Source organism: Canis lupus, chromosome 5 (genome assembly GCF_003254725.2).
Source record: "Canis lupus dingo isolate Sandy chromosome 5, ASM325472v2, whole genome shotgun sequence".
Taxonomy (NCBI): domain Eukaryota; kingdom Metazoa; phylum Chordata; class Mammalia; order Carnivora; family Canidae; genus Canis; species Canis lupus.
Window position 1 is genome coordinate 40,928,489 of NC_064247.1, and position 24,809 is coordinate 40,953,297.

General features: G+C 51.7%; 2 protein-coding genes across 4 annotated transcripts; one reads left to right on the forward strand and one right to left on the reverse strand.

Moving 5' to 3' along the window:
* The first annotated feature begins 16,308 nt into the window (after positions 1-16,308).
* MFAP4 (microfibril associated protein 4) lies at positions 16,309-19,537 on the forward strand. Its single transcript, XM_025428207.3, has 6 exons — positions 16,309-16,439; positions 16,742-16,817; positions 17,086-17,240; positions 17,712-17,808; positions 17,912-18,094; positions 18,456-19,537. Exons 1-6 carry the CDS (start codon positions 16,434-16,436, stop codon positions 18,701-18,703), a joined length of 765 nt encoding a protein of 254 aa, XP_025283992.1. The 5' UTR covers positions 16,309-16,433; the 3' UTR covers positions 18,704-19,537.
* A 191-nt stretch (positions 19,538-19,728) lies between these two features.
* Positions 19,729-24,786, reverse strand: MAPK7 (mitogen-activated protein kinase 7). Of its 3 annotated transcripts, XM_025428204.3 has the most exons (7): positions 24,591-24,785; positions 24,060-24,296; positions 23,270-23,435; positions 21,586-22,664; positions 20,812-21,479; positions 20,284-20,417; positions 19,729-20,136 (listed from the first exon to the last, which is right to left on the reverse strand). In XM_025428204.3, the coding sequence occupies exons 2-7, from the start codon at positions 24,289-24,291 to the stop codon at positions 19,983-19,985; spliced, it is 2,433 nt and encodes an 810-aa protein (XP_025283989.1). In that variant the 5' UTR covers positions 24,292-24,296; positions 24,591-24,785; the 3' UTR covers positions 19,729-19,982. The 3 variants fall into 3 exon arrangements, with proteins under 3 accessions (XP_025283989.1, XP_025283991.1, XP_025283990.1); XM_025428206.3 differs by lacking the exons at positions 23,270-23,435; positions 24,060-24,296 and having other exon boundaries at positions 24,591-24,786; XM_025428205.1 differs by lacking the exons at positions 23,270-23,435; positions 24,591-24,785 and having other exon boundaries at positions 24,060-24,192.
* Between the last annotated feature and the right edge of the window lie 23 nt (positions 24,787-24,809).

Consider the following 24,809-nt stretch of genomic DNA (forward strand, 5'->3'; position numbering starts at 1 on the left):
GTGAAACTCTGAGTTAAAAGGAAAAAAAAAGCTCATGGTCCCTGGGTGGCAACCAAAGTAGTTGCTTTTGGTTCAGGTCGTGACCCTGGGGTCCTGGCATCAAGTCGCCCAGCTGGCTCCCAGCAGAGAGCCTGCTTCTCCCTCTGCCTATGTTTCTGCCTCTCTCTGTGTGTCTCTTGAATAAATAAATAAAATATTTAAAAAAGAAGAAAAAAGGTCTCAGAAAAATAGGCATGCAGGGAAAAAAATCCCTCCACTTCATAAAGAGTATCTATGAAAACCATACAGATAAAATTAAACATAATGGTGAAAGACTGAATGATTCCTTCCTAAGATCAAGAACTAGGCAAGAATGTCTGCTCTTACTACTCTCACTCAACATAGTGCTGGAAGTTCTAGCCAGTGCAATAAGGCAAGAAAAGGAAATTTAAAGGTGTATAGGTAGGAAAGGACAAAATGACAAAATAAACCTGTCCCTATTTGCAGATGATAGATGATATGACTGTATATGTAGAAAATCCCAAGGGGGTCTATCAAAAAGAAAAAAAAAAAAAAGCCAAAAACCTAGAAGGAATAAATGAGTTCAGCAAGGTCAAAGGATATAAGAAAAACATACAAAAATCAATTATATTTCTGTATATTAGCAATGAACATGTGGAAATTAAAAGTACAATATTTTTTAGAATATTAGAGTACTTACAATCACTTTAAAAAGTACTTAAGCGTGACTTCAACAAACCCCTGCAGGATTTGTATGCTGAAACCTATATAACTCCAGTAAAAGAAATCAAAGGTCTAAACAAATGGAGAGACACATCATGTTTGCTGATTGGAAGACTCACCATAGTAAAGCTGTTGATCAGTTCTCCCCAGATTAACATCTAATTTTAGTGCAATTGCTATAAAAATCCCAGCAAGACATTTTTGTACACACAAATAAGGTTATTTGAAAACGTATATGGAAAGGCAGAGGGATTAGAATAGTGAAAAGAATTTTTGAAAATATAAAAATAAAGTTAGTTTATCCAATTTCAAGACTTACTGTATGGCCCCAGTAATCAAGACTGTGTGGCAGAGGAACAGACATATAGATAAATAGGACACAAGAGATAGGACACTAGAAAGTCCAGAAAAAGACTCATACAAATATACCCAACTGATTTTTCATAAAGGTATAAAAACAATACAATGGAGGAAAGATAGACTTTTCAATAAATGATGCTGGTGTGACTGGATATCTATAGACAAAAAAGAAAAAAAAAGGGCACCAAAACCCCTTTAACTTAAACATCACATCTTATACAAAAAGTAGCTCAAAATGTATCATCAACCTAAATGTAAAATTATAAAACTTCTAGGAAAAAAATAGGAAAAATCTTCAGGACCCAGAAGTAGGCAAAAGGTTACGAAACATGAAGACACCAAAAGCATTATCCATAAAAGGAAAATTTGATAAATTCAATTTAATCACAATGTAAAGTGTTCGTTCTATGAAAGACTGACTCTGTTAAGAGGATGAAAAGACCAATGACTGAGTGGGAGAAGATATTTGCAAGTCATTTATCTGACAAAGGAATATTATCTAGAATAGATGAGGATTTCTCCAAACTTGGCAGTGAAAAGGAGAACCACCCAATTATAACAAGGGCAAAAGGCATGAACAGACATTTCACTGGAAAGGACAGACAGGTGGCAAATAAGCACATGAAAAGATAAACATTACTAACCATCAGGGAAATTCAAATTCAAATCCCAATGAGATATCGTTACAGGGACACCGGGGTGGCTCAGTGGTTGAGCACTCTGGCTCGGGTTGTGATCCCGGGGTCCTGGGATCAAGTCCCACATCGGGCTCTCTACAGGGAGCCTGCTTCTCCCTCTGCCTGTGTCTCTGCCTCTCTCTGTGTCTCTCATGAATAAATAAATAAAATCTTTTTTTTTTAAGATTTATTTATTTATTTATTCAGAGAGAGTGAGAGAGAGGCAGAGACACAGGCAGAGGGACAAGCAGGCTCCACGCAGGAAGCCTGAAGTGGGACTTGATCCTGGATCTCCAGGATCACACCCTGGGCTTCAGGCGGCACTAAACCACTGCGCCACCAGGGCTGTCCAATGAAATCTTTTTTAAAAGAGAGAGAGATCGTTACATATCTATCAGAATGGTTAAAATAAAAGATAATAGCGATACAAAATGCCGGCAAGGATGTGGAGAAACTGGATCACTCACATGTTGCTGTGCTATAGGAATGTAAACTGATACAGCCCTTCTGGAAACCAGTTTGGGTTTCTTAAAAAACTAAACATGTAACTCCCATATGACCCCAGCAACTGTGCTCCTGAGCATTTCTCCCAAAGAGATAAAGAATTATGTTCTGGGTGCTTGGCTGGCTCAGTCAGTTAGGCATCCGACTCTTGATTTTGGTTCAAGTCATGATCTTGGGGTCGTGAGATTGAGCCCCGTGGTGGGCTCCACGCTCCTTGGGTGGGGAGGGGGGTCTTCTGGAGATTCTCTCTCTCCCTCTTCTCTCACTCTCCTCCTGCTTGTGCTGTCATTCTCTCTCTCTCAAATAAATAAATCTTAAAAAATAAAAAAGAATTATCTTCACACAAATACCTGTACACATATAGCAACTCTATTCATAATAGTCCCAAACTGGAAACAATTAAAATGGCCTTCAACAGGTAAATGATGACACAAAGTGGTGGACCCATGTCACAGAATACTACTAATCACTAAAAAAGAATGAAATATGGATACGGGGACGCCTGGGTGGCTTAGCAGTTGAGCGTCTGCCTTTGGCTCAGAGCTTGATCCTGGAGTCCCGGGATCAAGTCCCTCATCGGGCTTCCTACATGGAACCTGCTTCTCCCTCTGCCTGTGTCTCTGCCTCTCTCTGTGTCTCTCATGAATAAATAAATAAAATCTTAAAAAAAAAAAAGAAATATTGTTACATGAAATGACCTGGATGAGTCTCTGAAGAATTACGTTGGATGAAAAAAGTCAATTCCAACAGGTGATATGATTCCATTTGATTGGAATTATTCCTTTTATATGACATCCTTGAAGTGACAAAATTACAGAAACAGAACAATTGGTGGTTGCCCTGGGGGGTTAAGGAGGTAGTGGGGTTCCGAGGAAGGAAGTCAGTGTCATTTTCAGAAGGCAGTGGGAGAGATCCTGCAGTGGTGGATATGCTGTACATCTTGACTGCATCGCTCTCAATATCCTGGTTGTGATATTGAACTATAATTTTACAAGACGTTACCATGGTGGGGTGGGGGGAACTGGGTTCAAGATGCACAGGATTTCTCTGTAGTATTTCATATAACTGCATGTGAATCTACAATTATCTCAAAATAAAAAATCTAACTTAAAAATAAAAGTAAAAAGTAAGTAAAGATTTTTAAAAATATTATATTTATTTATTCATGATAGACATAGAAAGAGAGAGAGAGAGAGAGAGACACAGGCAGAGGGAGAAGCAGGCTCCATGTGGGGAGCCAGACAGGGGACTCCATCCCGGGTCTCCAGGATCGGGCCCTGGGCCAAAGGCAGGCGCCAAACCGCTGAGCCACCCAGGAATCCCAGTAAAAAAAATTTTTTTTAAAGATGTGCCTTCCTGCTTAAAATTCTCCAACAGCTTTATGCTGCCCTGGATGGTCTGAACTTCTTGCTGTCTGTGGCCGCCGCAGCCCTGCGGGGCCCGCCACCACCTCCTCCTCTCGCTCACTCTGTCCCAGGCCCCCAGGTGTCCTCCGCGCTTCTCACCCGAGAGGCTCCCTGGCCTGGAACAGGCTCCCCTCCTCGGTCTTGGCCACCTTTACTCATTCTTCAAGTCTCTGCACAGATTTCCCTTTACCCTCCCCAACTCTCCAGAAGGAGCAGGTCCCCCGTTTCTGTCCCAGCATGCAGTCCCTCTGAGGCCACAGGCCGGACTTCACCCCCTCCCCTCATGTCACTTGTGATGACTCGGAGCCCGCGTGTAAGGCCGGCCACGGCACGCGTGTTGGGGGGACACCAGGACAACGGCTCGGAGACAACCACTGCGAGTTGCGGTGCCATCATTCCGGCCAGACCACGTGCCGAGTTAGCAGCAGCGCTCAAGACTGCCATCAGCTGCCTCTCCTGCGTCACCACGGGGGTGTGAGCTGTGCGACCATCGTGTGGCAGCCCCTCCCAAAGCTAAACACCCACCCCCCGTGGTCTAGCTTCCACACCTGGGCAAATACCCGAGGAGCAGGAGGGCTTATGTCCACAGAAGGCAGAAGCACAAAAATTCACAGCAGCATTATTCGTGGTAACCCTAACTGCAAACAACCCAAATGCCCACCGACGGGTAAATGGGTGAATCATGACATATTCATGCAGTGAAATACCGTAAAGCAGCAGATTCTCAAACATGTTGACCCCATGGCACTCAGTAATTATGGAGGACCACACAGAGCTTTCATATCTGTGGGCTATAGCCACTGACATTCACCAGGTTAGGAATTAACTCTAAAGTTTAAGAAATAGATGTTTCCACTGGTTGAAAATAACAATTACATATACATTATGTATTTATGTCAATAACCTATTTTTATAAAAATAACCGTATTTACCAACACACACATACATATACACACACTAATTAGTGACAAGAATGGCATTGGTTTTACATTTTTGCAAATCTGTTTGTTATCTGGCATAATCAAGAGCAGCTCGTTCTCTTGTCCACTTCTTCATTCAGTCCACTGAGATATATTGAGCAGCCTCTGGAAAACTCTAGCGTACACTCGTGAGAAAACCAGAGTGGAAAGGCAAATGGCATTTTAAGACTTATTTATTTGAGAGAGAGAGAGAGAAAGACAGGCAGGAGGGGCAGGAGGAGGGAGGGGGCGATCTACACTGAGTGTGGAGACTGACGCAGGGCCCCATCTCAAGACCCTGAGGTCACCACCTGAGCTGAAACCAAGAGTTGCACACTTAACCAATTGAGCCACCCAGGTGCCCCACAAATGACATTTTAGTATTATTGTGAAAATCCTTTTGATCTCTCAGACACCCTTAAAGGGTGTTGGAGTCCCTCAGGGGCCCCCAGATGACACTTTGAGAACCACTACACAGAGCTGCAACAACAAATAGCTCCTGTGTTGGGGGCACTTGGGGGGGCTCAGTTGGCGAAGCTTCTGCCCTCGGCTCGGGTCATCGCGGGGTCCTGGGATAGAGCTCCGAGTCGGGCTCCCTGCCCAGCGGGGAGCCTGCTTTCCCCTCTCCCTGTCCCCCCTCCATCTGCCGCTTGTGCTCTCTCTCTTTCAAATAAATAAGTGAATAAAATCTTTTTTTAAAAAGCTTCTGTATTTAGCAAAAGAACCTAGACATCAAAAAATATATGCTGAATAATTCCCTCCAGAGGAAGTTGAAGAATGAGCAAATTAGTGTAAGATGAGAGCAGGTAGGACAGTGGCTACCTAGGTGGGCGAGTAGACTTGGAGGCGAGTGGGAACTTCCGGGGGGCCGGGAATATTCTCTCTCCGGACCTTGGGGTGCTGATCCAGCTGTTTTCCCGTGTAAGGCTTCCTCAAGCTGCACGCTTAAATTGGCACGTGCTGCCCCCTTTCCTGTACGATTGTTACACGTCAATAAGAAAGAAAAATGATGATCAGACTCTTACTCCCTGAACTTGGCTTCAGCTGTATTAGAAATGTCAGCGTGTGATGCCCTTGAGCGTGTAAGAGCCCAGATCACCCTCATCCAGCCAGGGCAAACCTGGGAGGTCTCAAGACCCCCACCTGGCAATGACACCACTGGATCAAGGAGACCCAGTCCCTGGGGGACGCACAGGTGGCCTGGATGACACACACCCCTTTGCCCAATGCCTGGCCCCAGGCAGGGGTGCCTGCGTGTCTGGAGGGCCGGAGAGGGCATTTGGTTTTATTCACCCTCGTGAGTCTCTTGGGGCCTAGGCCATGACCAAGTCTCTGCTGGAAAGAGAAGAATGTCTTCTTAGTCCTAACTCAGGCAGGAACTAGACATTTAGTCTTGGTGTATTCAGATGAAGACAGTTATGCACCGGCCCTGGAATCCTCTACAGCCCCTCCTTCCCACAGTTTATAATTACATGGGCCAAAGTTCCTTCGTGGACGAGGCCCTGGAGAATCTGCCCATCCTCTCTTGAATCTTTCTACTACGTTCCCACTTTTGTCCTCCCTGCTCCAGCCAGTCCAGCAGACTCAGTGTCCCTCAAACATGCTGGTGCACTCCCACCTCAGGGCCTTTGCACATGCTGCTGCCTTTGCTCTGACCTTTACTCAAATATCCTCATGGCTCCCTCCCTCGCCTCCTTTCTGTCATTATTCCAGGGCTTGGCACACTTTGGCCCAAATCAGCCCAATGCCATTGTTTGTCAATGAAGCTCTACTGGAACATGGTCTTACTCCTGAGTTTGTGGATTGTCTTTGGGTGCTTTTGTGCCACAATGGCAAAATTAAAGAGTTGTGACAGAGGCTGTATGGCTCACAAAGCTCAAAATATTTAGTATCTGACGCTTTACAAAAAAAGTTTGCTGAGCCTGGCTTTAATCCCATCTTACCTTCTCAATGAGCCCTCCCCAGTCCCACTTAAATCTAAAATTTTAGTCCCTTCGATCAATTCCACATTGATCAAAAACTGTTTGTTTCCTCTCTCTTATACTCCCCAGCACCTGTATATATAAGCCACCTATGTGTCATATTTGTTGTCTGTTCCCCCACTGGAGGTCAGGTGAGTCATCTGTTTTGTTCCTTGGTGTACCCCCATTGCTACAAGAGTGGCATTTTGGTCAGGGCTCCATCGAGTGAATGAAGGAAATTGTTGATGTGCAGAACCGTTTATTTCATTTCTGTCTCCCTAAACTTTCAGCATTGTAAGCACCAGGGTGGGGCCCACATCTTTCACTGCTATAAGGGCTGTCCAGCATGGTGACTGCCACTCAACCCATGCTCCATAAAGACCCAAGCATGGAAGGATCGAAGGGATGATCGTGCAAGAGGTTGTGTGTGTATGACAGGATGCTAACGAGAAAACTTGTTAGAAATAGAATTCAGTGGGGTACTTTTTAGATTTTATGTATTTATTCATGAGAGACACAGAAAGAGAGGCAGAGACACAGGCAGACGGAGAAGCAGGCTCCCGTGGGCAACCCTGTGTGGGACTCGATCCCAGGACCTCAGGATCATGACCTGAGCCAAAGGCAGACGCTCAACCGCTGAGCCACCCAGGTGTCCCATAGAATTCAGTGTTTGTCAGTCCTTTACATCAGTAGGAATGACACTTGGGACTTGAGTCCAGGATTCTCAAACCCATGCTCTTCCATTCTATTGTTTTTACAAAGAGATTTCCAGGAAGAGGCTCTCCAATGTGTAGGGCACTTCGGTTTACAAAGCAACATCACTTTGTCCCAGCCTTACAGCCTTCCTGTGCTATGAGCTGACCCCCAGCATCGACTCTCCTTCTTTCACCCTCCCTCTGCCAGGCCCCTAGACTCCCCATCCCCTCCCTGTTACCCCCTCCATGGCTCTGCTCCTTCCTTCTCCTGGGGAATCCCGGAACCTAGGCTTCTTTCCTTCATCAGATGCTGGCATCTGGACAGAGAGCAGCTTGCACCCCAGCCATCAGCACCTCAAGGTAGCTCACTGGTGTTTGCCAGGTACCAAGTGTCAGGGGATAGGCTTGGGCCAGCTCCTGTCTTTGAGGAGCTGACGGGCAGGCAGGTACAGGAAGCAAGGCAATAGAAGCCAGGTATCAGGGAGGGGCACCATAGGGCAGGACCTCAGAAAAATGATGTGTCGTGCCAGCCACTTGTACCCTAAAAAGCCTCCCTGATCCTCCATGGGCTGAGACCTTGTCCTCTCCCTACCTGGATCTCCCTCTGACCATGTCGCATGTGGCCTGCCCTGCTCCCACATGTGCCCCAAGAACCTGATGTTCTCCTGTCCTGTGGGGCCACAAGTCCCTTGGAGCTCCCAGGAACATGGGAAAATAATGAGCTTCAGGTTCTAACCCTGGTCCTGCCATCTCTCTGAGCCTCAATTTCTTCATTTATAAAAGGTAGAAAATTGGGCCTACAATAAGAAATTAAAATAAGATGAAGTGTGTAAGTAATCCAGGATGAAGTGTGTAAGTAATCCAGGAGGTTAAATCTTGTGGATTTATGTCTCACATTTGTGGAGGCCGAGAAAAATTAAGGCCATCCCACCTAAAGTTTAGCATTAGCACAAGTACAGCCATCTTAGGCCCCTGTGAATAAGAGCTGAACTTTACGGGAAAAACTGCAGAATGTCCCCAATGTCCTTGGCAGAGAATCCCATATCAGAAAGACAACAGAGCCCAGCCCGTAGTAGAAAGTCCCATATTAGAATGAGAACAGAGCTCAATGCCCTTAAGCCCCATATCAGAATGTAAACAGAACTTGAGAAATTCCTCCACCCCTTCTGAAAATCTCCTAGACCAGCCTATAAAAAACCCAGCTGTAACCCACTTCGGGGCCCAAGTCCCTGCTCCGCTGTTTCGGGTACACTTGGACCCAAGCTCGAGCTTGCTAATAAACCCTCGTGCGCTTGCCTCGGTGTCAGCTCCTTGGTGGTTTCTTGGATTCACAATCTTGGGCACAACAACATTTATTTTCTCTTCCTTCAAAACCTGCTGAAAATACAGTAAGGAAATGAAAAAATTTACAATACTCAAGTAGCCCTGCTCTGCCCATTTTTGTATCTTGTTTGTTTGTTGTGTTAAAACAAACACAAATTATCTCCAACAAGTTGTGCCACTATAGTCGGGTTTTCTGTTCTGTGGAGCAGAGCACACTTCTGACCCATTGGCCACAGGCCCACCTGGTCCACAAAGCTCCGAAACAAGTTTCAGAGCCTTCTTCCAAATTGGAATAAATTAGTAGCAGGTGTTTGAAGAAAGCCTCAAACTCATGAGACAGTAACAAAAACAAATAAACAAACAAATGGAGAAAATAGAGATAATGCAGGAAACAGAAGAAAACATCACAATTCTAATCTGAGGCCTCAAAGAACTAAGAGAAGATATGCATTCACAAAGCAAAACAAAATGAAAACAGAAATACTGCGTGCTAGGGCGCCTGGGTCACTCAGTTGGTTAAGCATCTGCCTTTAGCTCAGGTCATGATCCCAGGGTCTTGGGATCAAGTCCTGTATTGGGCTCCCTGATCAGTGGGAAGTCTGCTTCTCCCTCTGCTTCTCCCTCTCCTTCTGTCCCCCAAACCACAGCTCATGTTCTCTCTCTCGCTCAAATAAATAAATAAATCTTAAAAAAATACTGCATGCTATTAAAAAGGAACAATTGACTCAACAATAAGAAAACAATAAGAAATAAACAATAAGAAAACAACCTGATTTAAAAATGGGCAAAAGATCTGAACAGACACTTCACCAAAGAAGGCGTGCAGACAGCAAATAAGCATATGAATATTCTTATTGAATATGCTCCTTGTCATATGTCATTTGGGAATTGCAAAAAAATTTTTGGGGGGGATTGTAAATTAAAACAACAAAAGCTACACACCTATTAAAGAGCAAAAATCCAAAACAGTGACACTACCAAATGCTGGCAAGGATGTGAAGCAACAGGAATTCTCATTCATTGCTGGTGGGAGTGCAAGATGATACAACTACTTGGGAGGACAGCTCAGCAATTTCTTACATAACTAAACATACTCTTATCACGTGACCCAGCAATCACACTCCTTGGTATTTGCCCAAATATAGCAGCTTCATTCACAATTGCCCAAACCTGGAAGCCGCCAAGATGTCCTTCGAGAAGTGAATGGATAAACTGTGGTATATCCAGACAATGGGATCTTACCAATGCTAAAAAGCAATGAGCGACCAAGCCATGAAAGACACGGAGGAACACTTAAATGCATATCGCTTAGTGGAAGAAGTTCCTCTGAGAAGATTACATCCTATATGATATCATGGAGAGGAAAAATTATGGAGACAATAGAAAGATCTGAGGTTGCCGGGGGTGGGGGGATGAATCAGTGGAGTGCAGAGGATTCTTAGGGCAGTAAACTATTCTATATGATATTTTAATGGTGGGATGCCATTATACATCCATCCAAACCCACAGAATGCACAACACCAATAGGGTGCCTGGGTGGCTCAGGAGGTTGGGCGGCCAACTCTTGGTTTCAGCTGATCTCAGGGTCCTGTGATCAAGCCTGGTGTTGGGCTCCATGCTCAGCGGGCAGTCTGCTTGACGGTTCTCTCTCCCTCTGCCCCTCCCTCCACTTCTCTAATTTTTCTATCGCTCTGTTGAGTGCTCTTTCTCAAATAAATAAAGTTTATTTATTTTATTTTTTAAAATACTTTTATGTATTTATTCATGAGAGATACAGCGAGAGAGAGAGGCAGAGACCTAGGCTGAGGGAGAAGCAGGCTCCCCACAAGAAGCCTGATGTGGACTCCATCCCAGATCCCGGGATCATGCCTTGGGCCAAAGGTAGATCCAGGCGTCCCACAAATAAACAAATTTTAAACGAAAAAAATGTGCAACACCGAGAATGAACCCTAATATAAACTATGGACTTTTGGTGATGATGATAAGTCAATGTAGGCCCATCCATTGTCATAAATGTCCCACTCTGCTAGGGGATGATTGTGAGGGCAGGGGGTATAGGGGAAACCTCTGTACCTTCCTCTCAGTTTTGCTGTGAACTTAAAAGTCCTCTAAAAAATACGGACTATTTTTTTTAAAGGAGCAATTTTTGAACTGTACACTTATGATGGGTAGATTTTACTATATGTAAATTATGCTTCCCAATAAACCCTTAAAACAAGAAGGAACTGGAAAATAAAAATAACGTGAAAGCTAATTCTTTAGTCAATAAGAATGGTGGACCGGAAGGGTGTGTTCCAGAAATCAGAATTAAAAACACAGAGATAGAAAATGTCAGGCAAAAGATAAGAACAAACAAGGATCAATCTGGGAGGTCCAGGGATACCTGGGTGGGTCAGCGGTTGAGTATCTGCCTTCAGCTCAGGGTGTGATCCCACGGTCCTGGGATTGAGTACCACATCAGGCTCCCTGCAAGGAGCCTGCTTCTCCCTCTGCCTGTGTCTCTGCCTGCCTCTCTCCCTGTGTCTCTCATGAATAAATAAATAAAATCCTAAAAAAAAAATTGGGGAGGTCCAGCATCCAACTAATAAAATTCTCAAAAAGAGAACAGAGGGTCACCTGGCTAGCTCAGTTGGTGGAGCATGAGACTCTTGATCTTGAGGCCGTAAGTTTGCGTCCCATGTTGGATGCAGAGATTACTTAAAAATAAGTAACCAGGCGCCCTAGCACGCAGTATTTCTGTTTTTTAAAGATTAAAAAAGGGAGAGCAAGAACAAAGAACATGGAGAAGAAGAAAGCAGTTAAAGAAGAGGTAATGGAGCAACACATTCTCAGAATGAGGACACAGCCTCCAGTGTGGAAGGGCCCCCAAGTGGCCACATAATGAAATGGAAAAGACCCACCCCCAGGACTCAAACACCAGGGTGGGGACTGCTGTTTTGCAATAAAGGGCTTTTCAGCCTTTTTTCCCCCCAACTATGTGCATGCATTCATTTATTTAAAAAAACAAAAACCAACCTTTTATCTGTGTGCTTCTTGCCTGGGATCCTGCATGCACGCCTCTCACACATCAAAATAAAATCAAGCACCCAAAGTTACACAAATCCCAGGCGGTAAACAAAAAATGGAAGAGAAGATTGTATCTGAACATATCCTGACTCCAAAGACCTCAGGGTCTCAAGGTCAGCTTCAAATGTCTTAGCCTGGCATTCAATACCCTCCTTTCATCTCCAACCTGCTGTTTCTCTTGGCCATGCTCTGAGCTCCATCCACTGAACTTGCCCTAAACTACCAAAAAAAGTGGGGACAGGCACAAATCCCTCTTAATTTTGCCCTTTACAAGGAAGGAAAATATGGGGAGTGAGGGAAGTGAGAGCTCATGATGGACCGTGGACCCCAAGCCAGCCATCACCCCTTCTCACTATGGCCTCCTTGCCCACCCCAGCCCCTGCCCCCACCCTTGCTTTCTTTCTTACTACTTGTCATCATTTCACTTATTGTCTTCCCTCTCTAGCTCCAAGAGGGCTGCGTCTGCTCCCTGCTGCCCATATAGGGATTAAACGGTGCCCGACGTATCCTACTAGGTGCTCAAGGGACACATCGTCCCTGGGCCAATGGCCCCACACACCCTGCCCTCTTCCCAACAGCCTCTCCCCCAGCACCTGCAGAGACTGTATGGGGGCCTTGTCTTTAGCTGTTGCCTCAGATACCCCACTGGCTGCTGGGCTTATAGAGCAAAACCAGATGAGTCCTTGGAGAAACCAGGGTCCTGGCAAGAAACAAAGGCAGACTCGGCTGTTTTGTCTCATTTTTAAGGGAATTTAATGAAGGGACTACTTACGTGGGTGTGGGCATTTAGGAAGCCAGCATGGGGTGCTGGAGCACCCTGGGACTAGTGATGGGTGGGTGGGGGGCTTACCATCCCAGGCTGCAGGGGTAAGGGGAGGAAACGGAGGTATTGGGCCAGTGAAGTGGGTTATGGCAGGAGCTGTCATTGTTGGTGGGGACAGCCTTTGCTGAAACTGTGGTCCTGGGAATGACAGGAGCGAGGGAGAAACACCCCAACCTCTCTCTTCTTCCACCTCCTCTTGATTCCGCCTGTTGGCCAAATCCAGCCAGAGGCCAGGGGCCATGGGAACACAGTGATGCCCGGGGCATCACCACTAGAGCAGGACAGAGAAAGGTGGGGTAGCAAGGCAAATGCCAAGTGGGTAGGCAAGTGACCCAAGCAAGGCCAGGGGGTCGGATGCTCCCCCTCCTGGAATCTGGCTCTCAAGCAAAGACACGGCCTGTCCAGTGAGTAACATCATCCTGACACACTGTCGCCATGACGAGACCACCACTGAGGACCACCTGCCTCCCAGAGCCTTGGCGCAGCCTCAGCTCCCACCCGCCCCCAGTCAAGCTAGTTCTCCTCAACTCACAGGCCCTGAAAGTCTTGACAAAGTTGGTCAGTTGGTGTCTGCTGGGGGGTCTTTTTCAAAGAGATCATGGGCAGAAAAAGGCCAAGAGTGAAGAACCAAGCTGAGGGCTTTGCAGCCCAAGCCAGAGCCACTATGACTCAGCACTGTGCTTGCTAAGTCACCACCAACCAGTCAGAGAACCTAGAAGCCAGAGGCCTCCGGGGTCACTACCATCCCAGGAGTGAATTCTTCATCCTCCTGCCTCTTAAATCAGTATCTCCCCAAATGAAGCCCAAGGTAATGCATTTGATTGGCTACTCCAAGGTCACGTGCCTACAACAGACCTGTAAGCAGGCCTGGAAGAGCGAGCACCTGCATTCCAGTTAGGGGGGACGCCCAAACATGGGAAGATTCCCACCACGGGCAGCCAACAAACATGCCTGCTAACTAAATATATGTTTGTTTGCTTTTTACTATATCAGAGTATCTCCTTCAGACAGCATCTTCACAGAGGTGTTGCTGACTCTTAGGCTGTGGCACCAAACCTTTTTCTCTGAAGAGTTAAACTAAGAGAAAACATTCAGCAAACAGAGTGCCTACTTTGCCACACCTACATACCTGCTTGTGGGGTCGGGAAAGAAGAAGAGGAAAAAAAAGTGCAACTAAGAGGCAAAATATGATTGAAACCTCATTGCTTATTTTTTTGTCCCTGCATTTGCTTATTAGTTGTATTTTACACATTTTATTATTTGTTTTGATGACTGATTTTTCATCATTTTCTTATTTGTAGCCAGTGCTAAAATTAGCTGGCATTTGCTGAAAGGAGAGATGTATTAGGATTAGATTCAGCTGTGCATAGCCGGGAACAAACAACAGAGGCTTAAGCTAGATGAAAGTTTCTCTTCTACGTAAGTGGGGCCTAGGGAAGGGCTGTTCAGAGCTTGGCCTTGGACCTGCTCCACGAAGTCCCGAGGCACCCAGCTCCTCCCTGATTACCCTCCACCACCTTTGTCTTTTTCTGAGTGACCTCTACTCCCAACATGGAGCTCGAACTCACAACCCTGAGCTTAAGACTCAGATGCCCTACCAACCGAGCCAGCCAGGGGCGTTCACCTTCTACTGTCTCTTGGTGGGGCCCTAACCCTCACTTTTCATGATGGCAGCTGGAACTCCAGCCATCGTGCCCGGCGACAGGACAAACAGCAGGAAGATGGAATAGCTCCCTGCCTTTACAAAACTTCTGTTTGCAGCTTCATGGCCAAAAATCGGACCTGTGGTCCCACCAATGGAGGCTGGACAATCAGCCTTATTACCACTTAGGACTGAGAGAGATTGGATATTGAGAGGCAGGCAACTAACTCTTCCACAGACAAGGATAAGAATCACATCGAAGACAATCCATTCATGTAAGGACGATCACGAGGCTCCTGACGATGAGATAGCTCCTATTTATTAGTTACTGATTGTAGGCATAGCTGTGTGTTGTTGCTTATGTAGGCACTCGTTAGGCAGTCCTGCATCCTCATCACAGCCTTTTGGAGGAGATGCTATTACCATCCTCATTTTACAGAGGAGGAAACTGAGGCACAGAGTGATAACTTGTCCGAGGCCCCTAGCTAACAGGTGGCACCGCCTGGACAGGGATGCTGGCAACCCAGCTCCAGCATCCTCAGGACGTGATGCGACGATGGAGGCAAACTCTTACCAGCGATTATAGAATCAAGCCAAGGAAGCTGCCTGGACTCATCCAAGGGGCTTGCTGACTTAGGACTGAGGAGAGGGAACCTAAGCCAGGGCCACTATTTGCTGGGCTCTGCAGTGGTGCATCCATTCCACAGAGGAGCTTGCACAATACACGTCACGTTTGCAATCCAGTAACACCTGCGTCTGCCGCTCCTTAGGGGCTGTATCCCCAGCAGCCAGCACAGAGTTGGTGCTCAGAAGACATCTGATCTGGGTATCAGTGCCCGTGACGGGCTCTGGGATGTGTGCGAAGCGTGCAGAAATGACACTGACCCTGCCCATCTGCACTCATGGCCAAGCAGAGTAGACCCGCAGGTGGGCCCTCAAGGAACAATTGAGCCAAGGGCAGTGGGGTGGGTGGGGGTGGGGGTAGTGGGGGCTCCATGGCAAGGAATTTGGTGTTTAGATTGTACTTCAAGTCACAAGCAGTCTGGGATCAGGTCCTTAAGGTAGGCCTAAGCCAGACCTAAAATTCCTCTCACATCCCAGGGTGAGAACCGGAGCCTCAGCCCTGAGGCCGAAGGGAGCCACCAGAGGCTGCGAGCAGGTGGTGACAGACGGCCTTCTAGAAAGACTGTCCTGGCAGCCTGTGCAGAGGATGGGGGGTAGAGGGGAGAGAACAGAAGCAAAGACATCCATGAAGGGGCTGGGGGCAGCGAGCACCCCGAGAAGGCTCGGAGGAGGCCTGGAACCCAGGTGGAGATAGGGACAGTGGGGCCTCAGGGCAGGCTGGGAGGCACCCCTGGCTCAATGGGGGCAGGAGGCAAGGGAGAGCTTTCTGGGCTAAGACAGGACACTACTTATGTGGATCTAGAAGGGAGTCTGAGGTGGGATGGAGGCCAAAGTGCAGAGGTTGAGGGAAGGAAGGGGGAGGGGAAGGTGGAGAGAAAGGAGAGGCCCCAAGCTCCGTGTGTGAGGCAGACACATCACCGGGGAACTCTGTGGGAGGGGGAAGGGGGCCTCGGCGGCCAGAGCCAGGGGGGCTGGAAGGGGGCTGGAGAAGGCCCTGGCTCGAGCTGGGGCAGACAGCACTTGGACGCCTGCAGGCTGCGCTCATGGCTCAGAAATGTCCCAGTCTTGCCAGGAGACTGCCTGGCCCCCGCTGCCCCTAACCCCCTCCAGCCCCAGACAGGCTCCCACATCAGGAGCTCTGAAGCTGCCTCCCCAGCCTTCTGAGCCCCCAGAACAGGCCTCCCCTCCCAAGAACCCTCCCCACCACTCCTTAGCCTTCCCCCAAAGACTGATGAAACACAGGCCAGGGAAGGAGAAAATAAACAGACATCTGTAGGGCGGGGGGTTGGGGGGTGGATCAGGAAGCAGGGGCTGGGTTGGGGGTGCCAGGGGTTCCACAGGTCCAGGTGGTGGGTGTAGAGGCACCCCAGGGAGCAGTGTGACTCAGCGGGGAGTGAGATCCCCACTGCCCTGCCCCCGACAAACCTAATGAGACGCAGGTGGCCCCCGGGCCCGGCCCCACCTCCCCCACCTCCCCGGGCCCCCTTGGCTCTCCTGACCCTGGAAGCAGATGCTGGTGCGGTGCCGGGAAGGGGAGAGGGGGGCTCTGCAGCTCCAGGGGGTGGGGCCGGGGCGCCTGGCCAGGGCCCAGCACATAACTGTGGGCGGGTGCAGTCTGGGGCGCAGTCTGGGGCAGCAGACACCCAGCCGCTCCGAGCTGAACTGGCAGCATGAAGGTACTGGGGCCGGGGACTCTGGGCACCGTGGGCCTGAGCCGCTGCGGGAAGAGGACCCGCACCAGATACGGCGCTGGGAAGCGATCCACTTGAAACTCTGAAGCCAGGAGGGCTCCAGCCTGTCCCAGAGACCGGTTTCTCAGGCGTGGGAAGAGGGGGGGAAAGAGGGGCCAAAGGACAGGCAAGGGGTTCCCGGCAGGGGGCGGTTCACATGAGGGCCAAGTGCAGAGTACGCCAGGGGCTCTGGGGCTGGAGGAGGCACGAGGAGGGCTGCAGTAGGTGACCCTGACGTCCTGTCCCAGGTTCTTCTGGCCCTGCCGCTGCTGTTTCTCTGCACGCCCCCCTGCGCCCCCCAGATCTCCGGGATCCGGGGAGACGGTAAGCGGCCCAGCCAGCAGGTTGGGGGAGGAGAGGTTCCTGGGAACCATCATTTCTGGGAGTCCGGCCTCAGGGCTGAGCCCTGCAGGAGGCCATCTCCTCTCCTCCACCCTGGGGCAGGTGGAGATGATCTAAGAGCATCCTCCCCCACACCCCAAAGGAGATCTTGATTTCTGGTGACCCTAGAGATGGAGGCAAACTGCAGGGTGCTGAGGGGCCGGCTGCACCTTGGTCCCCCTCCCCTCACCCTCCCTGCCCCTGCCCCCAGCTCTGGAGAAGCCTTGCCTTCCGCAGCCCCTGGACTGTGATGACGTCTACGCGCAGGGGTACCAGGTGGACGGTGTGTACCTCATCTACCCCTCGGGCCCCAGCGTGCCCGTGCCGGTCTTCTGTGACATGACCACTGCGGGCGGAAAGTGGACGGTGAGTGGGTCGGGGGAACAGAGGCCTGGTTCTGGTCCTCGCCGTGCACCTAGGCTTAACCTCCGTGCACTTCAGTTTTTCCATCTCTAAAATGGAGCTCATAATAGCCACAGCATAGCGTGTGAGCTGCTGCCAACACTGAATTCTAGGTGCCTGAGGCAGGTTAGTGCCTATATCCTTGCAATGGTTCTGGGAGACGGGGACCCTGTACAGAGGAACTGAAACCCAGAGAGGTGAATAACTTGCCCAAGGTCACACAGCCCCCGCCAGGACTGACTACCAGGAGCCTGACTCTAGAACAACTCCTCCCTTCACCTTTGCGCCTGGCGCCCAGGAGCTGCTCACTGAGGGGCGTGTGCCTTGTTTCGGGGCCCAGCTCAGTCTTTTACCAAAACGCCCTCAGCATCACCAGCCTGGGTGAGGCTCCCGCCCCTGGGACTCTTGATGGTCCAGGCCTGTCCTCTGCTCCAGGTTTTCCAGAAGAGATTCAATGGCTCAGTGAGTTTCTTCCGGGGCTGGAACGACTACAAGCTGGGCTTCGGCCGTGCCGACGGGGAGTACTGGCTGGGTAAGGAGGAGGCAGGGGACACCCATGGGCCGGGAGCTGCCCCGAGCCAGGAGCCAAGGCTCTGCTAACCAGGAGCCCCCTACCCACCCCCTTACCCCCCCAGGGCTGCAGAACCTGCACCTCCTGACGCTGAAGCAGAAGTACGAGCTGCGAGTGGACCTGGAGGACTTTGAGAACAACACGGCCTCCGCCAAGTATGCCGAATTCTCTATCTCGCCCAACGCGGTCAGTGCCGAGGAGGATGGCTACACCCTTTACGTGGCAGGCTTCGAGGACGGCGGGGCAGGTATCCCCTGCTGCCTGCCTCACCAGCGGCCATCGGGAGAGAAGGCAGGGCTGGCACTGCCCGCTGGGCCCCCGACCCCTTCCTTCCCTGTCGAGTCCCCGAAGGATCGTGCTGGCTCCCACCCAGGTTGGACCTGGGCCCTGGGAGAAGCCGTGTCCACTTACTCCAGGGAGCCCTATGAGGAGCAGCTGCTTCTCTTCATGCAAAAGCCAGCTTGGGGAGGGCGCCCCATCCTGCCAGGCTGCCACGTGATGCCTCTCACAGCATCACTCTTGTCACACTCCACCCGCCCCCCCCACCTGACGCCAGCTTGGGGCTGGCTCCCTGACTCAGCAGCCCCATCCCTCCACCCCTCTGCCAGGCGACTCCCTGTCCTACCACAGCGGCCAGAAGTTCTCCACCTTCGACCGGGACCAGGACCTCTTTGTGCAGAACTGCGCGGCCCTCTCCTCAGGAGCCTTCTGGTTCCGCAGCTGCCACTTTGCCAACCTCAACGGCTTCTACCTGGGTGGCTCCCACCTCTCCTATGCTAATGGCATCAACTGGGCCCAGTGGAAGGGCTTCTACTACTCCCTCAAGCGCACCGAGATGAAAATCCGCCGGGCCTGAGGGGCTGGCCCCCATCAGGCCCTGAGCCTCCCCTGGCTGCTCCTGGTCTCCACAAGGGCCCCCTCTGCACCCCACCCCACCCCTGCCCGCTGCTCTCTTAGCACCTGCTTCCCATGGTGGGGGCCTTGTGGTTCTAGCCCCAGCGGGTCCTGTCACACCCAGGGTGTCCATCTCAAAGCCAGGCCTTCCGCACCTCACCTATAGCTATGGGGCCAGCAGCTCTCCTGGGGCCCCTCGGAAAGGTACGGCCATTCCCCCCTGGACCTGACCGGGCTCCACGAGACTCTAGCTTGCCTCTGCCCTCCCCCAAAGGTGGAAAGCCGGGAGCTACACTCCAAGGCTGTGGCTTTTGTGTACCACCTTGGTGAGCTTCCTTGCTGTGGACTCCTCCAACTGGGGACCCCCCAGTATGCTAGACTGAGCTGGCGTCGTGGATGCCAGGCCACCCGTGCGTGGCCATCGCTGCCACACCCCAGCATGCCCCCCCACTGTCCTCAGAGCATCTCCCCATCCTTGGCCTCCCTCCCACAACTCATTCCCTAGTGGGGAGCACCATGGACCCCCACCCCCACCTCATGGCCCTACTCTGCTGCTCCCACCCGCCTGTCCCAGCCCCCCAAAGCTCAATGCTAAATCCGTATGTCACCACAGCTACTGCACGCCACTCTAAAAACAGCTACAGTCAAGGTAGGCATAGATACCAGGTCCCCCCACCGGCCCTAGAGTTGAGGTCTGAACATGGTGGGGGGGTAGGGGGTGGGCAGAGGACAACCTCTGAGGGGCTGTAAGCAGGTGGGGAGTGAAGATCTCAATAAAGCTCAGGATCTGAATGAACTGGCTTTGGCTGTCTGTCGTGCATGCAATCGTGTTTGCTTGGGTCTCAAATACAAGAACCTGGCTCCTCCTTGCTCCCCTACTGACAACACCCTGACCTCAACTCTAAAAAGACACCTAGAGTTAGGCCCTAAAGGGAATCTTATATTTCACAGGGCTCATTTTGATGGCAAAGAAATGGCGTCACAATATTAATATAATAATAATAATTATAATAAAAATACAATACTGAAAAGGATCGCTCAGGGAGTAGAGGTTTCCTGATCCTGCCGTGGCTTGGCGGTGGCTCAGGTGGCTGCTTAAGGCTGCAGTGTGTCTGAGATGAACCTGCAGAATAATCGAAGCTGAGTTTCCACTGCTGGGCCCAAGGCTCCAGCTCTTGGAAATGTTCCTGTGAGTCTTGTAGCTGGGTCCGCCCCGGGCAGCAAGGCACAGGCTGTGGACCTCAGGGCTCCTGGAGGTCCGGCAGGTCAGCCAGCAGCATCGGGGAATCCATCTGGATCTCACGCTGCAGGGACTCAATGTCGGCAGGGTTCATGCCGTGGCCCTCCAGCCAGTCAGCAAGCAGGGAAGCTGAGAGTGAGGCTGAGTCTGCCTGGCTGCAGGAAAAAGGGAAGCAGGGAGAGCGGAGGGGAGAGGCCCTGTTAGCCTAGGCTGGCTCCTTGCCCATCCCACAGGCAAGCTCCTCCTGCACCAGGAAACCCTACCCACAGGCCCATTCCAGAAGCTTGGTCCAGCCATCTTACCCATCCTGTGGCCCGTCAGCCACTCCCATGTCAAAAGACTGGTTTAGGAATTCCTCCAGGTCAAAGCCAACACCATAGCCGGCCCCACTGCCCTTTGGAGTGCCCGAGAAGACTGGGGGCAAGGGGTCCTCCACCTGCAACAGGCGACAGCAGGTTACAACACAGGCAGTATCAAGAGCAGACAGAGGTTATCCCGCAACTCTGTCCCGACCCTGTCAGTGACTCTGCCTGGACAGCCGTTGGGGACAGCACCAGCCTGGACAATTGCTGAGTGCCAGTCAAGGGCCTGTCTGCAGACCAGGCATAACTTAGGAAGCATCTTAGTCATCTCCCAACCGGTTCGTTGGCATTGAGCTCCTTCTAAGAGCAAGATGACAAGTTCAGAGATAAAACCCCATTTGCCACTCAGTTTTCATGGAATAAAGGTACACTGAAGCCTCTCCTGTCCCCCCGCCCCCACCAAACAGCAAGGACTTCTCAAACCCATTTTCCCTGGGCCCAGATCCAGGTTTCTCCACAGCCTCTCACCTGTGACTTGGACAGCTGCTGAGTGACCAGGTTGACGTCGGGGGATTCTGAGGTGGAGGGCTGAGGGGCCCCTCCGGGCTCTGGAGGGGGCGGGCCAGATGGGAAGTAAGGCAGCACAGCTACGGCACCGGGGCCAGGCAGCCCAGAGGGTGGCACAAGTGCAGGGGGAGCCAGGAGGCTAGGGGTGGCAGTCTGGAGTGGAGCTGGGCCAGGGACAGGCCCCGGAGGGCTGGCGGGGTGAGGAGCAGGCCCAGGGGCTGGGCAAGCAGGCTGCGGTACAGGACCAGTGGGGGAGCCTGCTGGTTTTGGTGGGGGGGCAGCAGGAGGACTGCTGGGCTGAGCTGGGGCGGGTGCTGGGACTGGGGCATGGGCTGGGGCTGGGGCTGGGGTTGGGGCTGCTGTGGGGGCTGCGGGCCGGGCCATGCGAGTCCAGCGCTCCAGCAGGCTGCGGTCATTGTCACTGAGCACCAGCCCAGCCAGGGGATCGGTGGACGGACCCCCAGAGGTCCCGGCCCCCCGCTCCTTGCGTTCCCGCTCCTGCCGCCGCTTCTCCCGCTCCTTGGCTCGCTCTTGCCGCCTCCGCCGCTTCTCCTCCCGCTCCCGCTGACGCTCCTGGGCAGTCACCGGCTTTCGAGGCTCAGGAGCTTCCAGAGGAGCACTGGGGCCATCTGCAGAGAAGTTGGCAGGGAGAAGATAAGAGTCTGCGGCCTGTCCAAACTGGGAGTACCCCTCTGCAACCCCGCTCCCTGGCCAGCTGCTGCCTCCGCAAGGCACCTCGGAGCCGGCTCCGCAAGGACTTGAGCAGGGCGGCTTTGAGGGCTGCCTTGGTGTTGTCTGAGATGGCACCCTCCTTCTTCGGAGGGGCTGGTTCACTAGCTGGCAGGGGTGGTTGCAGGGTCAGATCAATGGTGTCAGGTGCAGGGCCAGGACACGGCGGTGGAGCTGGTGGAGGTGACTCCATGGCACAGTCCCCGCTGGGAGCCCAGGGACTGGGCATCTCAACATCAGGGCAGCCAGGTTCACTGGCCACAGGCTGCAGGGAAGGCTGGAAGCGGATCTGTTGGCGGATGCCCTCACGTCGTGCATGGAAGTCCTCGATCTCCGCCACTATAGCCTCTTTAATGCGCTCCCGAGTGAGGGCTTCACGGTCAAAAGCAAAATCAAAAGGTGGGGCACAGTCAGGCTCATCATCAGGGTCATGGTACTTGGCCAGGAAGGGGTGGCGAAGGGCAGCAGCTGCAGAGATGCGGGCGCTAGGCTCGAAACGCAACATGCGTCCCAGCAGTGACAGGGCCTGGCGGTCGGCGCCTGGATACACTGTCTCCCAGGGCACAGCCTGACGTGGTGGCAGGCTCTGGATGTAGGCCCGCACTCTCTCAGCCCCCACAGCCTGGATTACAGCTGGCGACGGGGTACCCAGCACCATCATGATCAGCTGCAGCTGGTGTACATAATTTTTGCCTGGGAAGAGCTGGCGCCGGGCTAGCATCTCACCAAAGATGCAGCCCACAGACCACAGGTCGATAGCCTGTGTGTACTCGTGCAGTGAGAGCATGAGCTCAGGAGCACGGTACCAGCGTGTGGCCACATACTCAGTCATGAAGTACTGGTGTTCAGCAGGCGAGGTGCACAGGCCACGGGCCATGCCAAAGTCGCCAATCTTGAGCTCACAATTCTCATTCACCAACAGGTTGGAGGGCTTGAGGTCGCGGTGGATGACCTGAGCCGAGTGCATGTACTTGAGGCCCCGAAGCAGCTGATACAGGAAGTAGCGCACGTGCTCCAGAGTGAGTGGCTGGGAGGAGTGGATGATCTGGTGCAGGTCACTCTCCATCAGGTCCAGGACCACATAGCTAGAGGGGACAAGAAAGATAAGCATGGCTACCTCGCCCACACTCCAGCCTCACTCCAGCCTCCCGGCTCGACAGGTAATAGCCTCATCTTCACGTGCCGCAGGGGCCAATGGGATGGTATGAAGATTCTAGATTTTCTCTAATGTTTCCATGAAGTTAGGTCACTCTTCTCTCTAGATCTAGTTTCCCCATCAAAGAAAAGATGGGGTTGGACTAAACCAGGGCTGGCCAATAAGTTTAGTTTGGAGGCCATCTCCATTGTTTGGTATAGCTGCCTGAAAGACTCTGAAAACTGTGAAGGCTTACCCATTTTTTTGAAGAAAATGCTCTATGATTGACTAGCAATATCTGCTATGAGAGTAGAAGAGTGCAGTTACTATATGAACATCTTATATTGGTTCTACCTACCAAGATTCTATAAAACAGTAACCACCGGTAACCACCTGCACTCTTCTTGAGCAACTGCAGCTGTCCCCAGCAAAGCCCTAAGGGACACTGGTCCTGGAATAATGGGAACTTTCCCAGCCTGCCTTACATTAGGTTCAGTTGCCCTTTGAAAACTTCAGATCCCACCTCTGCCTTCCTCTTCCGTCCCTGCTCCTTACACAGATTTGAACTCCCCATAGGGCACAGTGGGCCTCAAGATGTCCTTGATGGCGATGATGTTGTCGTGCTTGAAGTGTTTGAGAATCTTCAGCTCCCTGAGGGTCCGCTTGGCATTGGTGACCACGTCAAAAGCATTAGGGATCTTCTTAATGGCCACCTGCTGGCCTGGGGAGCAGGGAAAAGGCAGATACCATGAGGTACCTTAGAGTAGCTGCAGATTGGCAAAAGGCCCCTTTCAACATCTTCCTTCTAGAAGGCTGTTACCATATACTGAATAGCAAGAACCTACTACATGCCAAGGCCTGCACTAAGCACCTTACGGATGTTATCAGATTTTCCCTTCACATCTATCCTGAGATGGATACCAACGGCTCAAAGCTGAAAATGATGAAAACCTGGCTCAGCAACTTGTTGGAGTTAGTGGTAGGCTCGATTCTAATGCCTGTGCTCAACTACCTCCCTACACTCTGTCCATCTCAGACCTTACCCATCCCACCACCAATTCCTTACACCAGTCTCTGGCTCCAAAGACTTTTAGAAACCAAAGACAGGATCTGCATTCTGGTCTGAGATTGCCACTCTTCTAAAGAAATAGGCAAAACCACCATAGCAGTTTCAGAGAACCGAGCCCAACACAGACCCCGGCATCCAGGAGGCACCTAACCGGTATCTGCTGACTTGATCCAGAATTTGGATCCCAGCTTTCCTTCCGGGCTGAGACGGGGCAGGTTTCTCACTCTCTGGGGCCCGCTTCCACATCTGTAAGCGGTGCACAACGGGGAAGCTCACCGGTGAGACGGCGGCGCGCGGAGGACACCACCCCATAGGCCCCGTTGCCTATGGTCTCGATGATCTCGTACTCGTCCCCCACGTCGAAGGTCACATCGAAGGAGCGGGCTTTGAGCAGGGCCAGGTTCTTGGCCGCTACACAGGCAGCGTTGTTGGTAGGTTCCGCCTTCACCGGCCCGGGGGGCTCCCCAGAACCGTCGTCGCCCTCTTCCTCCTTCAGGGGTTCAGCCATGGCGTCTGTGTGGAGACGCTGGTGAGGAGGGGCCCGCCGCCCGCTCCCTGGCCTCAGTTTCCCATCTGGGAGGCTGGGGAGCAGGACCAGGGAATTTCCAAGTTCCCTCAGCCAGCGGGGGCCAGGTAGGGAGCGAAAGAGAGCGGCTGGCACGTAGTAGTCGTCCCACACCCGGACTTGGAACCCAGAGCTCAGGTCCAGGGTGGAATGCAGGGTGGGAGGTGGGGGAGGCGCCGCCAGGCGCGGTCCAGGAAGAAAGGGAGGGGCGGGGCACTTCGCTTTTCTCGGTCAACACTCACCGAATGGCACCTCACTCCGACGCGTCCTCCCGGCCTTCGGAGGTCGCCGGCGCTCCCTGCGTCCCCGGGCTCCCGTTCCCCGTGGAGGGATACTCCGAGAGTCGCTCGCTCACTTGTTCAAGGCCGCCGCCACCACCTCAGCGCCGCGCTCTGCCCCGCCGGTCCCCCCGCCCCGCCTCCCAAGATCACGCTCCCTCCAGCCCCTGGCCAATCGCTGGG

Excerpts from the sequence above, each read along its gene's own strand:
- MFAP4 (XM_025428207.3), top strand. Across the intron at positions 17,809-17,911 it reads CGACGGGGAGTACTGGCTGG|GGCTGCAGAACCTGCACCTC; the intron begins GTAAGGAGGAGG and ends TTACCCCCCCAG. Across the intron at positions 18,095-18,455 it reads CTTCGAGGACGGCGGGGCAG|GCGACTCCCTGTCCTACCAC; the intron begins GTATCCCCTGCT and ends CCCCTCTGCCAG.
- MAPK7 (XM_025428204.3), bottom strand. The coding sequence starts at position 24,291 with ATGGCTGAACCCCTGAAGGAGGAAGAGGGCGACGACGGTTCTGGGGAG. Across the intron at positions 21,480-21,585 it reads CTTGCGGAGCCGGCTCCGAG|ATGGCCCCAGTGCTCCTCTG; the intron begins GTGCCTTGCGGA and ends ACTTCTCTGCAG. Across the intron at positions 20,137-20,283 it reads GCTGACGGGCCACAGGATGG|CCAGGCAGACTCAGCCTCAC; the intron begins GTAAGATGGCTG and ends TTTTTCCTGCAG.